This window comes from Lithobates pipiens, unplaced genomic scaffold, assembly GCF_037356315.1.
Source record: "Lithobates pipiens isolate NorthernLeopardFrog02 unplaced genomic scaffold, aLitPip1_a1.2 Scaffold_10, whole genome shotgun sequence".
Taxonomy (NCBI): Eukaryota; Metazoa; Chordata; class Amphibia; order Anura; family Ranidae; genus Lithobates; species Lithobates pipiens.
Genome location: NW_027507686.1, coordinates 113,811,445 through 113,832,943, shown reverse-complemented (window position 1 = coordinate 113,832,943; position 21,499 = coordinate 113,811,445). Strand labels below are relative to the sequence as shown.

Sequence of the window (21,499 nt, the reverse complement as noted above, 5' to 3'; positions counted from 1 at the left end):
GTGGGGTGTGTACTACACAGCCTGAGCTATGATTGGCCACAGGCATCCTGCCTGTGGCCAATCATGGCTCTCCTCGCTGCCGGCACTGTGATTGGCCAAGCATGCGGGGTTACAGTGCATGCTTGGCCAATCATTAGCCAGCAGTGCACTGCGCCATCGCAGTGCATTGTGGGCCGTGAGCGCCACACGAATTTGGCGCGAACGGCTTATACCGTTCGGAATTCGCCGAATGGGCGAACAGCCGATGTTCGTGTTGAACGTATGTTCGACTCGAACACGAAGCTCATCCCTAGTGTCCACCAACAGGTGGTATAAATAAAGCAGAACTGGATCAAAGAATTGCTCTTGGCCTGGGACTCAGGAAGCCATACTTGAGAGAGAGCTACTAAGATGATATCTGCTTTGTGAGAGACAGAAAAAGGTTTGCATTATCTTTGTGGTGACTGGGAGAAGCCCTTCCCCTGTGAGTTAGGATTCTGAGCTATTTAATTAGTGGCTGCATGGTGATGTATTTTCTGTTTTGTTTCATTTTCATGCAACCTTTTAAAAATAAAACCGGCTATAAGTCAGATTTTAACCACTTCCCACCCAGCCACTGGACATATGCGCCCGGGAGGGCGATTCCTCCTTCTGAGTGGACGTTCAGAAATGTCCCTCAGAAGGAGGGGGATCATGCGCGTGTGCCCTCGCAGCAGTGCGATCCTGATGCTCTTGTGCCACCCTGACATCCAATCGGCAGGAGGGCTCTGTGATTGGCCCTCTTAATCACATGATGGCTGTATCCAATCAGAGCTGTCATGTGATGTAAACAGAGAGCTGCTTTCTAGGCGATTGGCTCTCCTCTCCTCACACAGAAGTTGTCAGTGAGGAGAGGAAAGCAGATCGCTGCAGCCCACCGATGACCAGTGAGTATGAGCTGTTTTTACAGCTTTTTACACACTGATCACTGGCACAGTGTCCTTACACAATGTAAACACACACAGTGTCCCCAAAATGCTGTCCCCACACACATGTCCCTACACAGTAAAAACACATGTCCCAATGATCATCTGCGCACATATGTCAGTGATCATTGCGTACATATGTCCGTCATCACGCAAACCAATTATTATACACTTAACGGGATTTTTTTTACCAAAGACATGTAGCAGATTACATTTTGGCTTAAAATTTATGACAAAATTAGATTTTATTGGATTTATTTTAAAACAAAGTAGAAAATATATATTTTTCAAAATTTCCGCTCTTTTTTTCGCTTATATCTCAAAAAATAAAATGATTTGTGAATAAATACCACCATAATAAATCTCTATTTGTGTGAACAAAACGATAAAAATGTAATTTGGGTACAATGTTGCATGACCGCACAATTCTTATTGAAAGTGCAAGAGCGCTGAAAGCTGAAAATTGGCCTGGGAATGAAGAGGGTGAAAGTGTCCAGTATTGTAGTGGTTAAGAAAAACTGCTGTTTGGACTACCCTTTTTCCTAAGGAAGCTGATCCCCACTGAACTAACCCCCCACATATGGTGGAATTTTGGGGGCCATCTTTCTGAACAAGTGGAAAGATGGAGGATGTGTTAAAAGCCCTGCTGCAGGCCATTGCAACCCAGCAGGAAACCAACCGCCAGCAGCAGGAAGCCAACCTCCAACAGCAGGAGATGAATCACCAGGCCACTGGTACCCAGCAGGTAGCTAATTGCCATCAGCAGGAAGCCAACCAGTAGTTAAAGAAGGGGTCCGCAGGTCCTTTGCCAGTGGAACAGAAAATGATGCATGCCAGCTATTACCTGCAGAAGATGACACCTGCAGATGATGTGGAAGCTTGCCTAGTGATTTTTGAAAGAGTCGCTGTTCGAGGAGGATGGCAAAAAGATCAATGGGCAGGACTGCTAAGCCCTTTCTAACAGAACCCCAAAAGGCCCATTTTGACCTGGAACCAGATGCTGGCCAGGATTATGAGATGCTGAAGGCTGAGATATTCGCTCGTCTGGGCGTCACCATTGTGGTTTCAGCTCAACGGGTGCAACTGTGGTCATACAGTAGTGACAAACATCCCCACCCCCCAATGGGGCAGCACAGTGGTGTAGTGGTTAGCACTTTCACCTAGCAGCAAAAAAAGGGTCACTGGTTAGAATCCCAACCATGACACCATCTGGTTGGAGTTTGCATGTTCTCCCTGTGCCTGCGTGGGTTTCCTCCGGGGTACTCCGGCTTCCTCCCACACTCTAAGACATGATGGTAGATTAATCAAATCCTGTCTATATTGGCCTTAGTATGTATGAATGTGTGTTAGGGACCTTAGGTTTGACATAATACACCTTACCAAGAAGTGGCTGCAGCCGAAGACTTTGTCAGTCCCTAAGATTGTGGAGCATGTGGTCATGGACTGTTATTTACATGTGTTCCCTGCCAATTTGAGGAAGTGGGTCAGCCATGGGGACCCTAAGACTGCAAACCAGCTGGTGGGGAGATATTCTGCTGCTGAAGACTTGTCTGTGCCCCATCCCAATGTGTCTAGGGTGAAAACCTGCCCAGAGGATCTGGTAAGACTGTTCCAGGATTCAAGGGCTCAAAGAAAAATTACAACAAGACTGTTGCTACAGATAATGAGACTCTGGGCTATGGACCTGGAGACTGGCCAAATAGGTCAGGAAGGTCTCTGAGGTCTGGGTACAGAACACATAACATGTTTTCCTGTCGCATCATGGCAGCATACACCTATGGGTTGTAGCTCCGCCCCCGCAACCTGATAGGACCGTTTGACTATTAAACCTTGAGAGGGCCTCTGCCTCAGTATTCTCCTTTTTTTTCCTAACCTGACAGCGAAGACTGCCAGCCTCCAGACGAAACCTCCCAGACAAATATAGGGAGGTAAGATCTTACAGACCTGGCAGAGAGTATAGGAGGAACTGGAAGAACCCTCAATTATCCTTCCTCAAGCTCCAGAAAGCTAAGACCCCTAGTACAGGGGGTCAAACGTCTTTTTGAAGGTGCGCCCGCCCAACCAGCTGTTGAAGGAGCCAGGCTCAGGTTGTTCAAGCAGGTATGGGCGGAGGCAATAAAGGATCCATGGGCAGTGGCGACTGTCCAGTTCGGCCACAAATGGAGGTTCCGAAAGCATCCAAGGGACCATTTCCGAGTAACAAAATTACAGAAATCTCACCAAAAGAGGTTGCGACTGAAAGAATATGTTCAGGGCCTCATCCAGAAACGATCCATAAGGGAAGTTCCACTACCACAGAGAGGGAAAGGATTCTATTCTCCTCTATTCCTGGTAAAAAAAGAAAACAGGGGACCTATGTCCTGTCATGGACTTAAAAAATCTCAATCACCGAAATCCAGGCCATCAACATAGAAGATTGGATGCTCTCCATCGATTTACAAGACGCGTACTTGCATGTTCCCATTCACACCTCATTTCAGAAATTTCTCCGCTTTGTAGTAGGTCATCAACATTTCCAATTTCAAAGTCTCCCTTTCGGAATATCCACCGCTCCGAGAACATTTACAAAAGTCTTACTCCCAGTAATAGCCCTATTAAGGGAACAAGGCCTAAGCGTGCACCACTATCTAGACGACATCCTTCTGCTTGCCGACAACCGAGATTCCCTCCTACTACAAGAGCAGTCTAAGTCCCACGCAGAGAATGATCTTTTTGGGCGTGGAACTGGATACCCGAATACAGTAGAGCTCCCGGAGGAGAAAATTCCCATCCTGACCCAGAAAGCAAAGAGACTACTCGCCATGGAATATCTCAGTATTCTAGGGTCAGTCTCAGCAACTATTCTGATGGTTCAATGAGCCCAGTGGAACACCAGGCCTCTTCAAATATCATTTATGAAGCAATGGAATGGCGTGTCAATGAAAAAGCCAATAGTGATTCGGAAGGAGGTGAAGCAATCACTATCGTGGTGGACCAAACCACACAATCTAAAGAGGTACAAACGCATAGTCCTTCCCTCTCAAGAGGTAATCACCTCAGATGCCAGCATGGAGGGATGGGGAGCACACTACTGTCACCACGCAGTCCAAGGTTGTTGGCCTTCAAAACACACACTGTGGTCTCCAACATATTAGAGATGAAAGCAGCGTTCCAGGCACTACTAGCCTTCAGCCCATTCCTGGAGGGGAAAGAAGTTCTACTAAGAATGGGCAATCGAGTGGCAGTGGCCTATATCAACAGGCAGGAAGGCACCAGGAGTCGTTCCATGTTGCAGGAAGTCCGACCAGTCTTCCAATGGGCACAGCTGAATTTAGCCAGTCTCAGGGCAACATACATGCCAGGTGTCCAGAATCAGATAGCAGACACCTTGAGCCGAGAGTCCGTATCCAACCACAAATGGGCCCTAAGCCGTCAAGCATTTTCTCTGATAACAAAGATTTGGGGGGTTCCGGATATATCGATCTGGCAGCAGCAACGCGAAGTGTCAGAGGTACCTGGCAAGGATTCCCTTCCCTTCAGCAGAAGGCTCGGATTGTTTACAACACAACTGGAACTTCCGCCTAGGTTATGTTTTTTCACCAACACCAATCATACCAAGGCTTCTACTCAGACTCAGGAACTCAAGTTCCACAGTAATAGCAGTCCTGCCTTTTTGGCCGAGGAGGCCATGGTTCACAACCCTGCTTCAGTTGAATACAGCAGAACCATTGCCGCTTCCTGTGACAGTGGCCCTACTCTCTCAGGGTCAACTCCTCCATCCGTGCCCAGAGAAATTATACCTAACAGCCTGGAGACTGAAAGGGCTAGTTTCATAGCTCACGGCTGTTCCCACAAAGTGATAAACACCCTTCTTCAAGCCAGAAGGGTTACCACTAATAACACCTATGAGAGAGTCTGGGATAAGTTCCTCTCGATCGCACAACAACAAGCCTGGGACCCTTCATCCCCAACAGTTGCTCAGATCCTAGAGTTCTTGCAGTTAGGTCTCGACAAAGGTCTTGGATCAAATACCCTGAAGGTGCACGTATCAGCTCTATCAGCCATAACGGGGGTGAAATGGGCACAAGAGCCTCTTATTTCTAAATTCCAGAAGGCCTGTCTAAGATTAAGACCTTCCAAGAAACCCTCCTTTCCAACTTGAGATCTTTCGGTGGTGCTGGATTTCCTATCCCGTGAACCATTCTTTCCAGTTGATGGAGATTCTCTTTGGGATCTAACCCTCAAAATCACCTTCCTGATAGCGATTATATCAGCTAAAAGGGTGTCGGAAATGCATGCACTAATGGCAAAGGAACCATACCTAACCATCTACCCAGACAAGGTAGTTCTGAAACCTTCAGATTGCTTCATCCCGAAAGTGGCTTCTTCCTTTAATTTTAATCAGGAAATATGCCTTCCCGCTCTTTCCACAGAGCAGGGGAACCCACATCCACTTGATGTAAAATCCAACATACTGGCCTACCTCTCAAGAACCAGTGACCTCATATGGTTGAAAATCTCCTAGTCATCCCTCACAGGTCTAGAAGAGGACAGGCGGCAACTTCCTGCACTATCGCAGCATGGCTGGTAAAAATCATAAAGAAAGCTTACTCATCTAATCAAGCTCAAATGCCTAAGGGCTTAAGGGCACATTCTACAAGGGTGATGGCAATTTCCTGGGCAGCCTACTGCAGAGTCTCCTCAGAAACCATCTTCAAGGCAGCCACATGGTCTTCAAAAAGCACTTTTATATCCCACTACAAAGTGGACTCCGCTAGGCTGTCCACGGTGGAGTTCGGGAGAGCAGTTATTCAGTCCAATTCCTCCATTCCTTGTAAATTAACTTCTTCTGCTCATACCCACCCAGTTTTGCGAGTTATTCCCCATAGGTGTATGCTGCCATGATGCGACAGGAAAACTGAAAATTGTATACTCACCTTTCCGTAATTTTCCTTTCCTGTTGCATCTCTTGGCAGCATACAGATGCCCACCCATCTGAGGTGAGGTATCTATATATTGAGAATACTGAGGCAGAGGCCCTCTCAAGGTTTAATAGTCAAACGGTCCTATCAAGTTGCGGGAGCGGAGCCACAACCCATAGGTGTATGCTGCCATGAGATGCAACAGGAAAGGAAAATTACGGAAAGGTGAGTATACAATTTTCCGTTATCACTGTCATGCGTTAGGTCACATTGCTGCTAACTGTTCCCTAAATGATGAACCAATGCAAAGTGATAATGCTTATTTGAAAAAGACGCATATCTCTTTTTGCACAGGTGGCCTGTACTGCATCATGTCAGTAACACAAGGAAAAATAATTGTGTATGATTTCAATTGATGGAAAGCCAGTCCCTGCTCTGCTAGATTCTGGTAGTGTTGTGACATTAGTCAAAGGGGATTTTGTAAATCCTGCAAAGTTATATCCTAGCACTATTGGGGTGATTTGTATACATGGTGACACACCTGACTACCAGACTGCTCTGGTTAAGTTTGATACTCCTTGGGGCACTGTGACACATTCATTGGGGGCTTGGTACCCTCACTACTTCATGAAGCCCTAGTCGGGAGAGATTTCCCACACTTTTGGAGTTTATGGGAAAACAAAAGGAGTCAGGAGGACAGAGCTCTCCCTGCTGAGGAAACACTGGAACTCACTCTGGACTCTTGATTGCAAAATTGAAAGGGAAACTGTTAATTAGCTGTATCTTGTGATAAAGCAATGGGAGGAGGGGGTAGAGCAACTAGTGGTTCCCAAACCCTATCATCGGATGGTGTTAGATTTAGCTAATGGTCATTTAAATTGGTGGACACCTGGGTATAGAGAAAACTAAGGAGAGAATAACCCAGAGATTCTTTTGGCCTGGGATACATGCAGATGCCAAATAAATTTGTGAGTCATGTCCAGAGTGTCAGTATTCTGTGCCATCACCCCATTTTCTCAGTCCCCTTGTACTGTTATGATGATTGAAGTGCCTTTTGACAGAATCGGTCTGGATATGGTGGGATCGGTAGTAAAGTCTGCCCGGGGGCCATCAGCCCATACTGATAATACTGGACTATGCCACACGGTATCTTGAAGCCATTTCCTTGCGTAATACCTCAGCTAAGACTATTGCCAAAAATCTTGTCCAGGTATTTTACTCATGTGGGTATCTCAAGAGATACACCATTTATATCCAGAGTCACTAAAGAATTGTGCAAATTGTTCAAAATCTCCCATCTCTGTACCTCTGTCTACCACCCCAAAATGATGGTCTTGTGGAGAGATTTAACAAGATGCTCAAAAACATGTTAAAAACAGTGATGGACAAAGATGGGAGAAATTGCCATGTTTTGTTGCCGTACCTCATGTTTGCTATACGAGAAGTACCTCAAGCTTCTACAGGTTATTCCCTGTTTGAACTACTTACTGTATGGTAGACATCCCAGGGGATTGCCAGATGTCTCAAAATAAATGTGGGAGAGAGAAACCACGCCTTATAGAAGCATCATCAAGCAAATCTCAGTGACAGGATTGCCGCTGTCATTCTGCTTGTACAGGAACATATAGAGCAAGCCCAGGAGGCCTAGATAAGGGTATATAATCAGGGTGCCAAGACCAGAACCTTCAACCCTGGTGATAGAGTGCGGATACTAGTCCCCACAGTTGAGTGTGAATTCCTAGCAAAGAGGCAAAATCCCTTTGAAATTATGGAAAGAGTAGGGGAAGTAAACTACAACGTTTACCAGCCAGGGTAAAAGAAACCAGGGCAAATATATCATGTTAATCTCTTGAAACCTTGGAAGGACAGAGACTTTACTGGCAGTGCCAACCCCCCAAAAGGACATGGCCCTCTTAACAACTGAGGTACAAATAACTGAAACCTTGTCCATGGCCCAACAGAAGGACATTAAAGAGTTTGAGTAGAAATAGAGGCTTTTTGTCAGGGCTGGCTTAGCCCTTCCTTCTCTGGGCTGGCTGCTCAGCTGTCGGCTAATTGCCAGCTCTCATCTCTCTCCACAGTTACCCAGCTGTTCCTGATCCTGCTCCTCTGACCTGCCTACTTAAAGCTGTCCAGCTCACTTCATCTCTGCCTTCGCCTTGGTCACATCGCAAGAAACCATCTCCTGTGTTCCTGTTTAAAGACTGGCTTGCTGACATCCCTTCTGGCTCCTTATCCTGCTGATGAAAGAGCCTTTAGGAGGAGGGAGAGATTGTGCCTTTATTGTGGCCAGGCAGGTCACTTTTTGAAGTCTTGCCCAACCCTTCTAGGGAACGCCCGGACCTTGAGGCCTTGTCATGGACAGACCTCAGGGGGCATTGTTTTGTCCCCAGTTATCCAGAAGGATAAGCCCTGGTCTTGGGTTGAGTCATCCATCAAGATAAGGCTCTAATCGACTCTGGGGCTGCAGGCCTGTTCATTGATGCTGCCTTTGTATCGCAGCACTCGATTCCGCTGCAGCTGCGTGACACTCCACTTGCCATTGAGGCTCTTGATGGGAGACCTCTACAGCCTGCCCATGTGACTCATGAGATGGTTCCGTTGTCCATGATCGTAGGGGCTCTTCACCATGAGATAGTCCAATTCCAAGTTATTTCCTCACCCAGGTTTCCGCTGGTTATTGGTTATCCTTGGTTACAGAGGCACAACCCTCTTTTGATTGGCTCCATGCTGAGGTTCTCTCCTGGTAACCACAATGCAGCAAGACATGCTTTCTGAAGGTATCCAAGGTCCTGTGCACTTCTTCACTCTCCTCTCTGCCGGAGGAGTACCGCGTTTTTAGCGATGTCTTTGACAAAGGTCAAGCCAGTAGTTTGCCTCCACACCAGTCTTATGATTGCGCAATTGACCTTCAACCTGGTGCCATACCCCCTCATGGCCAGGTTTATCCTTTGTCGGTCTTGGAGGATAAGGCCATGGAGGACTATGTTGCAGACACACTTTCTTGAGGTTTCATCTGCAAATCCTCATCTCCTGCTGGTGCTGGTTTCTTCTTTGTGAAGAAGAAGAGCGGTGAACTGAGACCTTGTATAGATTATAAGGGTCTCAATTGTGTCACGATTAAGAATGCCTAACCGATTCCGTTGATTACAGAGTTATTTGACTGCCTCAAGGGAGCAACGATTTTCACGAAGCTTGATTTGAGAGGGGCATACAATCTTGTGTTGATTAAGAAGGGCGATGAGTGGAAAAATGTGTTTAATACGAGAACAGGCCATTATGAGTACCTGGTAATGCCTTTTGGCCTTTGTAACACCCCGGCAGTTTTCCAGGAATTTATTAATGATGTCCTCCGAGATTTGTTGCAGTTATGTTTGGTGGTTTATCTCGATGATATCCTCATATTTTCTAAGTCCCTGGAGAGGCACCACACAGATGTCTGTCGTGTGCTTCAGAAACTGAGAGAGAACAATTCCTATTGTAAACTGGAGAAATGCGAGTTCCATCGTGAACAGGTTATATTCCTGGGCTATGTCATTTCCACTGCTGGTTTTTCAATGGACCCAGAGAAACTTTCGTCAGTCCTACAGTGGCCTCGACCCGTGGGTTTACGTGCTCTGCAGCATTTCCTGGGCTTTGCCAACTACTATAAGAAGTTTATTCGTAACTTCTCGTCTCTGGTCAAGCCCTAACTGACTGATATGACGAGAAAGGATGGTAACCCACAGAGTTGGTCTCCAGAGTCCATTAAGGCCTTTGAGACTCTCAAGGCTGCCTTTGTTTCTGCTCCTGTGTTGGCACATCCTGATCCTACGTTGCCTCTTATCCTAGAAGTTGATGCTTCTGAGACTGGAATTGGCGCCCTTCTGTCTCAACGTCCTAACTCTGAATACACTATGCATCCGTGTGGCTACTTTTCCAACAAATTGTCACCTGCTGAGTGCAATTCCAAGATTGATGACAGACAGCTGTTGGCGATCATTTTAGCCCTGAAAGAATGGAGACATCTCCTTGAATGTACCACTGTGCAGGGTTATCATTCTTACTGACCATAAGAATCTCACATTCTTGTCTGAGGCTAAGCACCTATCTCCCAGACGGGCACGATGGGCTCTTTTCTTGTTGAGTTTTAATTACATTGTCTCATTCTTACCCAGTACTAAGAATGTAAGGGCTGATGCCTTGTCACGACAATTTTCCTCCACTTCCAAGTTGGAGATGGTTCTGGTTCCTATGATTCCTCCTAATCATAACTTGGCTACGGTTTGCCCAGTCTTCTACTTTGAATGACAAAATTCTTGCTGCTCAGGTCCATGCTCCTCCTGAGAAACCTTGTGACCGCTGCTTTGTCCCAGAGAGTCTCTGTACTGCCGTACTCCAGACTTACCATTCTCCCAAGGCAGCTGGCCATCCTGGGAAGAATCAACTCATTTGGGCCATTTCCCAACAATTCTGGTAGCTTAGTCTACGGGGTGATGTAACTGCCTTCGTAGCTGCCTGTCCCGTGTGTGCTCAGAGTAAGACTCCGTGACACCTTCCAGTGGGCCTCCTACAACCCATACCCAATGGAGAGAGGCCCTGGACTCACCTGTCTATGGATTTCATTGTGGAATTGCCCAAGTCCAAAGGCAACACTGTTATCCTTATGGTGGTTGACCGGTTCTCAAAGATGTGTCATTGTATTCCACTTAAGAAGTTGCCTACTTCTAAGGAACTGGCTTCCATTTTTGCTCGAGAGATCGTTCGCTTACATGGGCTACCCAAGGTGATTGTCTCGGACAGTGGCAGTCAGTTTGTCTCCTGGTTCTGGCGAGCCTTTTGTGCACAGTTGGGATTTCAGGTTGCTTTCTCTTCTGCTTATCACCCACAGTCTAATGGCTCGCCACAGATTGGCTTGCCACAGAGGGAGCCAATCAGTCCTTGGAGCAATTCCTATGTTGCTATATATCTGAGCACCATAAGTGGTCAAACCTATTACCATTGGCAGAGTTTGCTTACAACAGTGACTTGAATTCTGCCTCCCGATTGTCTCCATTTATGGTGAATTATGGTTTTCAACCTTCCATGTTGCCTGTCTCATTTGTTCCACAGACTATTCCTGCGTTAGAGAAGCATCTCCGTGGACTTCGTTCCACTTGGGTACAAGTCCAGGAGGGTCTGGCTGTCATCTCGCAATCTCCAACTTTGTGTTCCCTCACTGAAGTTTGCATCTCAGTTTATTGGGCCTTTCCATATCCTTCACAGGATTAATCCGGTGGCTTACGTGTTGGATCTTTCTCCTAGTATGCGCATCAGAAATGTGTTTCATGTCTCCTTATTGAAACCGTTGGTCTGCAACCGATTTACCACCTCGGTGCCATGTCCTCACCCTATACAGGTTGAGAACCATGAGGATTATGAGGTTCATCCATTGTTGAATCCCGTAGGTCCCGTGGGCGCATACAGTACCTGGTGCATTGGAAGGGGTACGGTCCAGAGGAACGCTCCTGGGTTTCATCCTCGGATGTAAATGCTCCTGTCCTCCTCTGTGATTTCCATGGATGTTTTCCCCTCAAGCCTGGTGGCCCTCCGAGGGTGAGGAGTCATTGAGGAGGGGGTACTGTCAGGGCTGGCTTAGCCCTTCCTTCTGTGGGCTTTCTGCTCAGCTGTTGGCTAATTGCCAGCTCTCATCTCTCTCCACAGTTACCCAGCTGTTCCTGATTCTGCTAATCTGACCTGCCTACTTAAAGCTGTCCAGTTCACTTCATCTCTGCCTTCGCCTTGGTCACATTACAAGAAACCATATCCTCTGTTCTTGTTTAAAGACTGGCTTGCTGACATCCCTTTTGGCTCCTTATCCTGCTTGCTGTTCCTCTACTTAGATCCCTGACTTCTGGCCTGGCTGATTACTCAATTTGGTTTCTGGACTCTGGCTATGCTTTGACTACACTTACTCTATTTACCTTTTTATTTTTTTATTAATAAACAAGTGTGATTTCATTGTACTTCTGTCTCGGTCTGGTTGATGGTTTCTGACACTTTTTCTCTCACCTACCCGGACAGACCAGTGTTATAAAGCATGACATAATTACGGGACCAGGGGTTCACATAAATGTAAAGCCCTATAGCATACCCAAGGCTAGGTGAGAAGCAGTTGCAAATAAAATGAAGAACATGTTACAGTTGTGATAGAGGAGTCCCACAGTGATTGGTCAAGTCCCATAGTGTTGGTCCCAAAGCCAGATGGCACTTTAAGGTTTTGTAATGACTTCAGGAAGTTGAACGCCATGCCCAATTCAATGCGTACCCAATGCCTCCGTTCGATAAGCTTGTTGACAGATTGGGAAGTGCCGGTGCATAACTACTTTGAATCTGACTAAAGGTTATTGGCAGATACCCCTAACAGAATCTGCAAAAGAGAATATGGCCTTTTCTACCCCTGAGCAGGTCATTACAGTATAAGCGGATGCTTGGTTTGCATGGTGCTCCAGAGAATGATGCAGCTGAGCAACTGTCCCAACCAAAGGACACAGGAAAGAGCATCTGCATTATTCTGACGTTTCTCAGCTCTATGCTCCACTGTGAACTTAAATACTTGAAGGGCAAGGAACCACCTCGTCACACAACTGTTTTTCTCCTTGTTATCACACGTTCATTTAAGAGGGGCATGATCAGTGACCCCAACAGGTAATAGTGCTTTAGATAGTCTATAGGACTTTACAGTTACATGAATCCCTGGTTCCGTAATTATGTCATGCTGTATAACACTGGTCTGTCTGGGTAGGTGAGAGAAAAAGTCTCTATTCCTAGTCATAAACTCTTTAGCGTCCTTCTGTTGGGCCACGGACAAGGTTTTGGTTAAGGGTATCTCAGTTGTTAAGAGGGCCATGTCCTTTTGGGGGGTTGGCACTGCCAATAAAGTCTCTGTCCTTCCAAGTTTTCAAGAGATTAACGTGATATATTTGCCCTGATTTCTTTTACCCTGGCTGATAAACATTATGGGGACCTTGCGACTTTGCTAGGAATCTACACTCAGCTATGAGGACTAGTGACCATATCGCCAATACCCAGCCGTCTATTTAGACATGTCATCATCCACAGCCCAGATTGAGAATCTTATTTGCCCTGGGTGCAAGCAGTAGTAGATTCCCTTAGGAAAGCAGGACTCACTGCCAACCCCAAAAAGTGTGCCATAGGCTTGGAGGAGGCCAATTACCTTGGCTACATTATTGGTCGAGGGGTGATCAATGCCTCAGATTAACAAGATTGAGGTGGTTCAAAAGTTGCCCTAACCTATAAATTTAAAGCAAGTTTGTGCATCTCTTGGAATCACTGGGTATGACAGGCATTGTATACCCAATCTTGTATTCATAGCAGCCCCACTGACATATCTTATGAAGGGTAGAGGGCTGGTCATAATTAAGTGGAATCCTGAGGCTGAGAAGGCATTTCAAATGTTGGAGCAGGTTCTTTGTGCACAACCTGTGCTTGTGACCCCAGATTTCACAAAGGAGTTTGTGGTACAGACAGATGCATGCATTCATTTGAGAGAACTAAGGTATAATCCAGTCCAGGTTTTTCCAGCCACCTTGGCAGGGTTGGTTGAGGAAGCCATACTTGTGAGAGAGCTATTGATGTAATGTCTGCTTTGTGAGAGACAGAAAAAGGTTCGCACTATCTTTGTTTTGTGGTGACTGGGAGAAGCCCTTCACCTGTGATTTAGGATTATGTATTGTTTCGTTTGTGTCTGCATGGTGGGGATTTATTTTCTGTTTTGTATCTTTGGTTTTCATGCAACATTTTAATAATAAAACTGTCTAGAAAGTCAGATCTTAAGAAAACCTACTGTTTGGACTACCATTTTTTCCATTGAGCTAACCCCCCACAATATAGTTATACTATATATACATATATATATATATATATATATATATATATATATATACTGGAAATTGGGTGGGTTACTTCCTTTTCGTACTCAATTTGATTATCAAAGCATCGTCAAGGTAGACTCCCACTCCTCCACCGATATTTAAATTGAAGAAAAAACTGTACTCGTGCTTCAATGCAATTCTTTTTTACTTTAGTTCGATGGCAACATGAACAAAAAGCAAGCAAGCCACTGCGCAGTTGCGAGCATCACTGCTCTTTGTCAGGCTTATCTGGCTATGTGTAACATAATAATACAAAAATCGTACATATATCCAAAACCCAAGGTGTGTCCCACAGGTGTCTGACCCAATTACCTAATCAGTGGAATCCTAAAACCCAACTTAACTCCATAAACAACAAACCACTCAAAACATGAATGCAAGTAGTAAATGTATACATATGCTAAAACAGAGAGTGAAACAAACCATACTCCTATACAAAAGTATACACATATAAAGGTTCCTCTCCTTGCCCTATAAACAATTAAGACATCAATGATAATATAGTAATACAATACTGAATCATTGATTCCAATAGATAATCTTCAACAATTCCCCAGTTCCAAGATTAATATTCATTCCAATATTTCCTATATATGCAATTTATTTTCCCCTTCTATTGGTTGAACTGGATGGGCGTGTGTCTTTCAACCAGACTGTGTAAGAGCACATCTTTCTATTAAATTTATTTATTTTATTGCTTTTTATTGCTTTGTGTTATTTTTCAGTTTGTCAAGATTCTAAAAATGATCTGTCAGTGCTTAATTGTGAAAAAACAGCCACATGCAATAAGTGAAGACATGCAAAAAGCACTATACACAATTAAAAACAAAGAATGCAGCGCTCAAAATATATGAACACAAAGTGTTTGCCCTTTACCCTGAAAAAAAAAATGGATCCTGCTCCTTTAAAGTATGAGTGCTTGTGCTGGGTCATTTGGCCCTTTGTGTCACTTGAAATACCTGGCTGATCCTGCCTGGTTCTGCCTTCCCCCCACTGACCACAGTTTATCATGGCTGCTGAGCACTGACAACCACTTTAACCCCCCTGGCGGTGTTTTCCTGAGTCTGGCTCGGGTGGAAGTTTTACACCAAAAGCGGTAACCCCGAGCCAGACTCGGGACCGCATCGCTGAATCCAGGAGGAGGTTTACTTATCTTCTCCCTTGGATCCAGCGATGTCCCCGCGCTGTACGAACGGCTCGTCCTCCGCTCGATTAATCACGGAGCCAAGCTCCATTCCCTGCGAGCGTTGCGACGCACGGGGATGGAGATCGGTGTCAAATTCAAAAAGTAAAACACACACTATACATACAGTATAATGTAATCTTACAGATTACATTGCTGTATGTAATAATTTCACATCCCCTTTGTTCCTAGTGCCCTGCATGTAGTTTTATATTATAAAAACTGTTCTTTATGCCTGGACACTGGAGATTGTCCATAGCAACCAAAATTGTCACTTTACATCAAAAATGATTTTAGACCAGCTAGAAAACAGCGATAATAAATTGTAATCACTCGCAGAATTGAGCAATAGCAATTTGTGGGGAGATCCGTCATCAAATATTGAAAAGTAATGACAGTGACAATTCTGCAACTGAGCAAATTTCAGTGTTTTTGATTTGATTACATTATTGAATAAGTTTTATTATTGTTATATTATTATTTGGTATAATTATTTATAGTTATTTATTATATTATAATTTATGATTTCATTTTTCAAACTTTATCATACCCGGGATGTCTGTAAGCCCTTGTACACACGATCGGAGATTCCGTCGGAATCTTTCCTATCAGACCGCTTTGTCGGATATTCCGACTGTGTGTGTGGTGTGCATGGGACTATTTCCGGAATATCCGACGGACCAACTTTCCAACGATCATGTGTAGCCTATTCCAACGGACAAAGTGCCACGCATGCTCAGATCAAATTCCTAGACCAAAGCTATTGGCTACTAGCCTGAACGTAGTCCCGTCGTAACGAAATAACGTTATCACGTTATGTACAATCAGATTTTCCGACAACTTGGTCCGTATGCAACATCACTCCCGGACCCCTTCCGGAATTAATCCGTCGGAATAACTCCGACGGATTTGGTTGTCGGAATCTCCGACCGTGTGTACAAGGGCTTAGATTCTGGTTTGGACAGATTTAAGCGAGTTATTCCTAAGAATTACAGGACTACAATATAAAACACCAAATTTTCATGCAAAATAATTGTACTGCTTTTAGCACCTAAAATCCGAAATAATCATACCGCCAGGGAGGTTAAGTGATCTTAAACCAAGTCCAATATTCAATTAATAACAGTGTCCAAAGTGAATCTTGTGTAAAGGGATAGGATAATGTACCCAAGGTGGTCCCCCACAAATATGATCCTTACACTCGGTATTGCCACCATTACAAGCAGAAATCTGCACTCACCAGATGTAGTTGCTGTCTAGGATACAGAACATCACATTTTGCATATTACAAGGTACCAGTCCTAAGATGGAACAACGGTTTACCGGTACCTTGTAATATGCAACATTTTCTGTTCTATATCCTAGATAGCAACTACATCTGGTGAGTGCGGATTTCTGCTTGTGGTCGTGGCGACACTGGGTGTAAGGAGCATATTGGTGGGGGGCCACCCTGTATACGTTATCCTATCTCTTTACACAGATTCACCTTCGATTCTTTTTTATTCATTGATTTTTGTACCTGTTTTAAGATCACTTAAGGTGTTCATATATTTTGAGCTCTGCAATCTTTGGTTTTTAATTTTTCAATTTGTGTTTCATGTTCTTCCATCCTTGTTTCTGGTTCTTTATTTCTAGCTGTATATTTTGTTGGCTTGTAAATGTACAGTTTTTGCTCCTCACAAACTGCTTTATTTTTTAAACCTAGAATGAATTTCCTTTACATTGCTGTTCGATGTATTCTAGGGAAGGAAGAATATGCAGCGACATTCAGAGGAAATGAATTTTTTTGCTACGACTTGTCCCACAGCCCTATCCAGAGCAGTGCAGATGAAATTACCCTCTCCTTTAGAACCCTGCAGAGAAATGGACTGATGCTTCATACAGGAAAATCAGCAGACTATGTCAACCTTTCACTAAAAAGTGGTGCAGTGTGGTTGGTCATCAACCTTGGATCAGGCGCATTTGAAGCTCTAGTGGAACCAGTGAATGGAAAATTTAATGACAATAACTGGCATGACGTCCGTGTCACCAGGAATCTACGGCAGGTATGTCTTAAATGTCATTTCCATCTATTTTGCACTGTTTGAAATTTTAGGCTTGCTTATTAGCTCATAGTTTATTATGGTCTTATGCTATTTTCATTATAATAATCTTAACATGCATTTTCATAGTTTACACATTTTAGAATTACAATTTTGTGTTGTAATCATATTGCAGGAAGTATACGGTCTATAAATTAGCAGATACTGACATATGATTAGCTCTGCTTTTTCTGACTGTTATGCCCTGTACACACGGTCGGACATTCCGACCACAAAATCCGTCTGATTTTTTCCAACCGATTTTGTGCGAAACTTGTGTTGCATACACACGTTTGCACAAAGTTGTCGGAATTTCCGATCGTTCTGAACAAGATGACGTCAAACATGTACGTCAGGACAATAAACGGGCCAGTAGCCAATAGCTTTCATCTCTTAGTTTATTATGAGCATGCACGGCACTTTGTCAATCGGAATTGTCTACACACATCGGATTTTGTTGTTGGAAAATTTTAGATCCTGCTATCAAACTTTGTTCGTCAGAAAATCCGACAGAAAAAGTCAGATACATAATCCGATCCAACTTTTTCCATTGGAATTTCCGACCGTGTGTACAGGGCATTAGAGTTGCCAAATTACATACAATGCAATAAAGTAAAACACCTTCTGCCTTTACAACAACTTTAAACCGAACACAGCTTCACTGGAATAAGTGAACCTTTAACTGTTCTAGTAAATAAATTGTTTTGTGAGTAGTCTAAAAGAATTGTTTTGTGACAGATAAAATAGGATGATATATTTCTTTACCTGTTTACTTAGGCATGCCATAGATTATGCAATGTTCTTTCCTTCAACCACAGGTTGAAATAAAGAAAATTTCTAGATTCCCACATCAACACTGACTTAATCCCTCCCACTGCGCTATTGTGTTCTGCCTCTTTTGTACTGTTCTGATCTATTTTATTCCTAGCCTTTAAAGTGGTTATAAACCTAATTAAAGACTTACCTGTAGCTACCCTGGATATCTCCTAAACCTGCACGGTTCAGGAGATATCCCCTGTATTTGCATGTGCCAATGTCATCGGCACATGCGCATTGAAGCAAACTGAAGCAACAGCACGTACGTGCTGTTGCTTCAGTTAGCCTCTGCCATTGCTGGCGGCTCCCGCGCGCACGTGCGGGAGTGACGTTATTGCAGCTCCGGCCAATCACAGCACAGCCCACAATACCCAGAAGTAACTTCGGGAGTGATGTTGGAGAACTCGTGGTGAAAGAGGACCGCTGCGGGGGCTTCCATTTCAGGTAAGTAATTCATCATGAGCTAGTATGCTATACATACTCTTTTTGTTGCAGGTTTTTTTTTTTTTTTTTTTTTTTTAGGGTTTACAACCACTTTAAAAAGGTCTGGTTGATAGCTAACAGTCCTAAGCACACAATTAAAATGGATATCCAGGCAAAATCTAAAAAAAAATTAAATTGCTCCTATTCTTCCCAACACCTATGCTGACTAATACAGGCCATATATGGTCAAATTTCAAACAAATTTTCTTTTCAAAATCAGAAAGTTTTCTTTTTTTCCAATGATGCCACCATTGATTTTCGAAATTCGGCCGGCCAAGCCTTCAATTTCATGTCATTTTGCTACAGAAAATAATTTTCGAGGCCAGAAAATCTTCTTTTCTCTCCATAAATTTTCTTTTCTTATTACATCTCGCACGATTCTCCCATCATTGATTAGAAAATTGTTTGTTTTTAAAAAAATTTCCATGTCTGATTCCTCAAATTTGATTTCCGCACTAAAATCGGCTGTTGCTGCAGCCCACTAATTCTTTCGAACTTCGTATGAAAATTCTTAGATACAAAAGAAAATTCTTTCAAAAATTCGAACCGTGTATGGCCAACATTACTCATGTAAGGAAAAAAAAGTATCTATTTACCTATTTTCAGGCTGCTGTGGTCCAGCCACATGACCTGGCTCCCATGTGTGAGCTGCAGGGGAGAGGAGGGGAGTGCCACCAACGGATGTACAATAGAAAGCCTATGGGTGACACCACCATTCCAGGTACAGCCAGCCATTGCCAAGTACAGGGTAGAGGAGAGAGCACTTGACAATGACTGGCAATGCTTGGGAATGTTGATGTCCCCCCCATAAGCTTCCTATGGCTCATCAATTGTCAGCTCTTTCTTCCTCTCTCCTGCAGCCAGCACTGACTGACACAGGGGAGATCACGTAAACAAACTGTAGTGGCCTGAAAATAGGTAAGTATATACATCTTTCTTACATAGGTTATTCCAAATAGGTGTTAGGAGGGGGTAAGGAGCATTTTTAGGATTTGTTAGGTTTAACCTGGAATTTCACTTTAATGCATGAATATTTCTCATGTACTATTTTTTGTGTGATCAATACAGAATGAAATCTGAATGGCTTTGAACTGAAGGCAAATGGCTGAATACATGGAATAAATGTATATATATATATATATATATATATATATATATATATATATATATATATATACATATATAGGAACTGTTATGGCTGCAAATGTCTATCAGCTCCTCAGATCTACCTAGCTCTGTAACACAACACAGCTTTTGTCCTATCAAGACAGAAGACCTATTTTTTTTTTTTTGGAATCCCGCAGCCTGTGACTGGACAGCGACAGAAAAAGGAGAAAATTGATATGCTCATTTGCAATGTCATTCTGCTCTCACCACTGTTCAGCATACTCTTTACACAGTCTGCTTTGTGCTGCTTTTCCCTCCAAGTCTGACCTCTGTTGTACAGGGAATGCAAGAGGCTGATAACTAAAGCTACATGTATTAAAATTTGGCCAATTCAGCAGGAACTGCCCAAATTCAATCCAGGTATGGGCAGGATAGTTGTACATAAGTTGATCTATCAATTGACTTGTGTACAACCAGATAAGCTGGTTTCTCCCAAATGATCAATGCCGTCAGCTATAGCCAGCTACATTGATCGTTGTATTTTGACAGCAGGAAGAATTCCCCATATGACTAGACTGTGTGAATAGGGAATCAGCTGTTAAATTTTTTAATTTTATTTTTTTCATTCAACCTACTGGTTGAATGAGCAAAAATAAATCATGTATGGCCAACCTAAGTAAAATTTGCTAATAAGCTACATTATTTTGTGTCTTTTATATCCGGAGTTCAGCTTTGAGGAACAGAAATGGCAATGGTATTGTTTTCAAAGTTTGCTTTGCCATATTTATTTTGTTTTATATATGTATTTATTATTTCAGTTTAACAGATAAAAAATAAATGAACATAGGAGACTACTCTAACCCCCTGAATGAAGGTCTGGAGTTTTTTTTTTAACGTGCACCTTATTAAGGTTATCCCTATGGGATGGATAATGGTGCCATTTAAATGGGCATCTAAATATAAAAGTATTCAAACTGATCTCTAGGCAAGCTGCTAACAGATAAAATACATATAGGAGACCAGTTTTACCTGCCAAATGATTGTTTCTATCCACATAGTTCTGAGATTTACACAGCTCTGCCACACAGCACAGCCCTATGTCAGGGCCGGAGACTTGGTTTTCCTTTGCTGTAGTTTAGTACCACTTACAGGTCTTGTCCCTACCATGGCCTGTGATTGGACAAGGAGAAACAGTAGACTTATGAGCTCATCTCACTATCACTCTGCTCTCTTCTTCTATCAATATATTCTGTGTTAGCGAATTAATTGTGCTACTCCTCTCTCTCCCAGTCTAGGCTTTGCTCTATTGGGAATTACAGAAAGCTGATACTAGGTCAAATTCGGGCATGTAATGATGTGCTAATAAATACAGGGCTACAATAATTTGTTTCTTTTTATCTGCCTGGAATTCAGCATTAACATCATTGATCCAAACTGTTTTATATTGCTTTGTAAAACGAATCCCATGCATAATAATATAATATTTACATAGATGAGCTACAATAAAGTCAACTCCCTAAACTGTGGACGTTTTTTTTTGCGCTTGTTATCTCCTAAAAATATTTCCATGACTGTTTTCAGCTCAAATATAAATATTACATAATGTGTTTTAACTTTTTAATTTTAAAATAATAACTTCTTACCTCTACCAAAAACAAATAAATATGATTGCCGATCAGAACTAGGTTTATTTTCCTGATAGTATACTGAAGAATGCCAATACGGACTTCCTTTCCTCAAAATGCTGGTTGCCTGGTTGTCTTGCTGAATCTCTTAATTCAGTACTTTGTGTTACTAACCCACAGAAAATAAGTATGCAAATAAGAACTTCTGACTAAGAATGAAAGAATCTGCTTGGGTTTGATTTATTGGGGGTCTTGAAATCCTGTTTGAAATTAGTGAACCCCGACCTTATTAGCAGATGCCATTTGTGTTTTTAGGTGGAGAATTTAAAGGGGTTGTAAAGATTTGTTTTCTTTGTTTTTGTTTTTTAAATAACAAGGATGTTATACTTACCTCCTCTGTGCAAGGGTTTTGTACAGATCGGGTCGATCCTCCTCTCTGGGGTCCC

At 43.2% G+C, this 21,499-nt stretch overlaps 1 protein-coding gene across 30 annotated transcripts in view; it reads left to right on the top strand.

Annotated features, from left to right (window-relative positions):
• The window catches only part of LOC143934091 (neurexin-2-like), a 3,463,823-nt gene that overhangs the window by 1,180,234 nt on the left and 2,262,090 nt on the right, over positions 1 to 21,499 (top strand). For all 30 annotated transcript variants that reach the window (XM_077457482.1, XM_077457436.1, XM_077457661.1 and 27 more), the window contains one exon: positions 16,685 to 16,986. In XM_077457482.1, the coding sequence (XP_077313608.1) occupies positions 16,685 to 16,986 (302 nt within the window). The remainder of the gene's footprint in view (positions 1 to 16,684; positions 16,987 to 21,499) is intronic.